A 4,355-nucleotide genomic window follows, 5' to 3' on the forward strand; every position below is an offset into this window, starting at 1 on the left:
TGATAAGATATTTTTAAGAAAGGAGAGAAGAAGATATTTTTGAAGATGAGATCATTATTTTCAAAATAATGATCACAAATTCAGTAATGGGCCATCGTATGCTCACAAATTAAGCATGGGCCGTGTAACGGTTATATACTACGGGCTTTTAAATTGTTAAGTGGGCCTGATTATATTTTAGAGAACCTTTGATCGAACTGCAATATCCTAATGTTATAAAAATGTAAATAATCGCATTATTTAATTATTCCTGGTCAGCCTATTGCAGCAGCCTCTGAACTTTACGTGTTGTCAGTTTAATGCAGGAGACTGTAATTATTACGAAGGGTTTTGTTTCAAAAGATGCTAAAACCTTTTGAGTTTCCCATAGAACATAACGCCATCTCTCACATCTTCTCATTACTCTCTCACCTTCAAACTTTGAAGTTCACCAAAAGAAAAAAAGTCCAGAAAATGGACGAATCTCCCAACCGCGATGAACCAGTTCGCGATCCTGCGGAACCTCCCCTTCCCATTCCGGAGATGATGTTTGCGGCGGGCGATGAACCGGTAGGTGTCAGAGTTCTTACCTACCAATCCTCTACGGCTATCAATCACATACTAGATTCCCTGGAAGAAGATGAGATCCAGAGATTGCGCTTGTCTCCCTTTGGTAAGATTGTTGACATCGCGGAGAAACCGGGTTTCTCGGGTAGATTTGCTAGATACATGTTGTCTAGACAGTTGAAGGTGGAGAAAAAATATGAGGCTTGGTTTCGGTTTGCGGGGAAACCGATAAAATTTTCTCTTCGCGAGTTCGCGATTGTAACCGGTCTCCACTGCGGTGAATACCCGAAGAAGACGAAGGTGAAGTCAAAGTCGAAGATGAAGGAGAAACCTTATTGGGCCGAGCTATTTGGGAACAGAGAGGAGATTCGGGTTTCGACGGCCCTAAAGATGCTAAGGAAAAAAACGATAACCGATTCAGACATAAGGATTAAGGTGGCTTGTCTCGCGATAGTCTCTTCGGTCCTCCTCTCCACAAACCTCAAAATGAAGATGATGAAAGAACATGCTGAGGCAACAAAAGATCTCGACCAGTTCTTTTCGTATCCGTGGGGTCGCCTAGCTTTTGAAATGCTTATGGGTAGTATAAAGCAAAGAGACGAGGTCGCCTTCTCCAATGATACAATAGCACTGAAAGGGTTTGCATTGGCACTACAACTGGTTATGGTAGAGGCTGTACCATCTCTAACCGAAGTTGTCTTGGAGACTTGTGCATCTTCTGATTCCGATAGCAGCGACGATGGAGATGATATCGTGAAGAAGAGGAACAAACAAAAGACACTGAGCCCCGGGCATGCTCGCAAAGAGGACAAAAAAACTGATGTAAGTTGATGTTTTTGAGTCCTCCGTTTTAGTAATAACAAACACTCGATATTTTTGTTAAATTTGTGTTGTTGGTTAACAGTTAAGCTTTAATATTTCAGGTTTTGGTTAGAAGCATTATCCCTGATGATCCGGATAGACCAATAGATAACGTTATACTTGTATGGGCAGACGAGGTGTGCGACGTTAAAGTAGATAATCTTCTGAAGCTTCTAGCAGAAGGTTACTCTTTCACGGCTACGATGTTCAAAGGTGGCGCTACCAAACTTGACGTTGAGAGATTGCGTGACATAGCAAAGGAGGTGGGTAAGAAGAAGCGGAAAAATAACCCGGTTACACACAAGGAAACGGACGACGACAACCGTATTGCAGGCATTGTGATGTCTATTCTCAAAACGGAGCTCCAAAGAGTTGATGCGAATGTGGCCAAAGCTGTATCAGTTGCCGAAAAAACGGCTGTTCAAGTGGACTCCTTGGAGACCACTATCATGGTTTCAGTCAATAATCAGCTTCAAACCTTCAAGGATGATATCATGCGGTCTTCCATGGACGGTGAGGCCAACCCAAACCTCAGAACACAGAAACCTGGGGGGAACCTAAACACTGAGGTAAATGAGGAAGAAAATGGTGACAACAGTCAACCCAATGGCGACAGAAGATCAACATCAGTGTTGGAGGTAATTGAAAAATACTAGAACTTGCCGTTTGCGATTGTAATATCCGATACCAATATATAGTAACTGGTATCAACCATCATATGATGGTAAAACCGGATATGTATAACAATATATTTTTGTTTTTGGATTGGGGTTGATTGACAGGGGTCTCATGGGAGGGTAGCTAATTCTACTTCACGCTTGAATAACAATGATCAGGGCTTCGAGGCTGACTTCTTATCAGCCAATAGCCACACCAAAGAATCTTCTATGGTCTCGGTATGTATAATGAATTAATTTTTTAGTGGTATAAGTGATTTTAACCACAATAAATGGATTTACTATGTTTTTCGTATAAGTGATTTCAAACATGAAAATTAATTAATATGTTAGGGGTAATAAGTGATTTCGAACATGTTGACTTGTTATTGTGCCGGTTATGAGAATTTAAATTTGTAAATAATATTTAAAAACTCGATAATCAATGTATCAACCTGCTATCTTGATAATTTGATATCTCAGTTAACCGTGCAAAAACCAAATTCGATACCAAGGTTATTATCTGGGGATATTTAGCCAATAAATTTCATTATGTATGTTTGTCCTCAGTTATTAAATATGTTAATCAATTTAAATATGTTGTGTGTCAATTTACAGTCAAGAGCAGAGGTGAATGGGGCCAATGTTTCACGTAAGATCATTGGAGAGCTGTCAGAAGGATCTCATAATGTCCACTATGGTTCAGACAATATTGAGACTAACTTTGGTGGCTCGAAAACTGTGGTATGTTAATTCATTGTCAATATAATAAGCATGAATGTGGTATGACCTACGCCATTTTACAGGCTCCATCTCCATCGCTTCCGGTAGCCACAGAAGAAATCACAACAACCGCCATTTTACAGGCTCCATCTCCATATCCATCGCTTCCGGTAGCCACAGAAGATATGATTGACACAGTTCCAGAACATAGGGAAGAAGAAGCAACAGACGACCCGTCACATCCTCCACTAAGTCCTAAAAGCAAACGCAGTAAGGTGGTTCCAGGTGAACATGTACAAGAGATTGAAAGTGGGGATGATACACTTGCCCGAGCTCGTGAAGCCGACCCTTTTTTTACTGCATACTCCTGCCCTGATTTGGTAATGTCCAAATACACAAAGCTCGTTGGTAAACTAAGCAACAACTTGTAAGTTACCTCAATGCCTCTTATATTATATATTTTGTAATAATTTGAAAACCTGGATATCTAATACGCTATTGTTAAATATGTTTTTGTTTGAATATATAAGTGTTATAAATGTTGCCGGGCTGGCAGTAACTTCCAAGGACATCACGGGAATCGTAGAACTCAGCCGTTCCTTACCAGCTAGGGTATGTCTTCTTTATATTCAGTTTTCTCAGCTACAATCGTGGATATACATTTTGAATCCTGTTTTGTTTTTAAATATACAGATTATTGATATCTTGGTGAGGTTTGTACGGACCACATACAACAGTGCACCGAATTGTAGCCGTGAGAGAAGTCCCAACTTTCTTGACACCAGATATGTTGTGTTGTTGTTGAAGCATTATCCAAAGTTTGAGCGTTCAAGATCACAAGAGTCATATAATTTTCCCAAAGATCTTGTTCACTATCTTGGTCAGGACGAGCCGACAATGGCACCTTTCACTCATCACTACTTTCCGTTTGATCTAGGGAACAAAGACTGGGTTGTTGTGTGTTTCGACCTGAAAGCGTGGAAGTTAACTGTTCTTGAGTGCAATATGGGGCTCCGGTCTGATGAAGAATTGGCGAAACAACTCCAACCCTTCAGAGATATGATCCCCCCACTTTTGAGGCGTACCGGAGTGCTCTCCACTACTGCTTCTTATCCTGCTGTTGTGATAGAGAGGCCTAATGTGGTGCGTCATAACAGCAACCGCTCACACTCTGCCCTAACATCCATATTGCTCATGCAAACGCATGCAAGGTTTGGGATTGAAATCTGCAGGTCTATCACTCCTACTACTCTCAAGGAAGAAGCGCAAAGACTTGTGGTGATGTTGTATGAACTACATGAGAAGCTGTAGAAGACTAGTCGAGTGAAGTAAGAAGTATATCTGAAATTCTCACAACTTATATCTAAGAAATGTTTGTTTATCTACTGTTTATCTATTTCGTTGAATGCAAGCAACTACGATCGCAAACTATTTTGTATTTCGAGTGTGAAACGTTTATCGGTTTATGTACTACTTTATTTGAACTCCTATTCAGTAAATTGGACACAAATTTGTGTCTACTATTAAGGCAAATGTATTAGTAAGTGTTAATATGAAACCCAATTTAAT

At 40.3% G+C, this 4,355-nt stretch overlaps 1 protein-coding gene across 1 annotated transcript; it reads left to right on the forward strand.

The window, feature by feature from the left end:
• The first annotated feature begins 453 nt into the window (after nt 1-453).
• LOC130504317 (uncharacterized) lies at nt 454-4,097 on the forward strand. The gene is made up of 7 exons (XM_056998931.1): nt 454-1,368; nt 1,470-2,045; nt 2,190-2,303; nt 2,682-2,807; nt 2,870-3,213; nt 3,317-3,398; nt 3,480-4,097. The coding sequence occupies exons 1-7, from the start codon at nt 454-456 to the stop codon at nt 4,095-4,097; spliced, it is 2,775 nt and encodes a 924-aa protein (XP_056854911.1).
• Nucleotides 4,098-4,355: the final 258 nt, after the last annotated feature.

This window comes from Raphanus sativus, unplaced genomic scaffold, assembly GCF_000801105.2.
Source record: "Raphanus sativus cultivar WK10039 unplaced genomic scaffold, ASM80110v3 Scaffold1491, whole genome shotgun sequence".
NCBI classification, from domain to species: Eukaryota; Viridiplantae; Streptophyta; class Magnoliopsida; order Brassicales; family Brassicaceae; genus Raphanus; species Raphanus sativus.

What these genes read in the sequence shown, in the direction of transcription:
- LOC130504317 (XM_056998931.1), top strand. Translation starts at nt 454, where the DNA reads ATGGACGAATCTCCCAACCGCGATGAACCAGTTCGCGATCCTGCGGAA. An exon ending in AAGAATCTTCTATGGTCTCG is followed by an intron (nt 2,304 to 2,681) that starts GTATGTATAATG and finishes GTCAATTTACAG; the next exon opens with TCAAGAGCAGAGGTGAATGG. An exon ending in GCCGTTCCTTACCAGCTAGG is followed by an intron (nt 3,399 to 3,479) that starts GTATGTCTTCTT and finishes TTAAATATACAG; the next exon opens with ATTATTGATATCTTGGTGAG.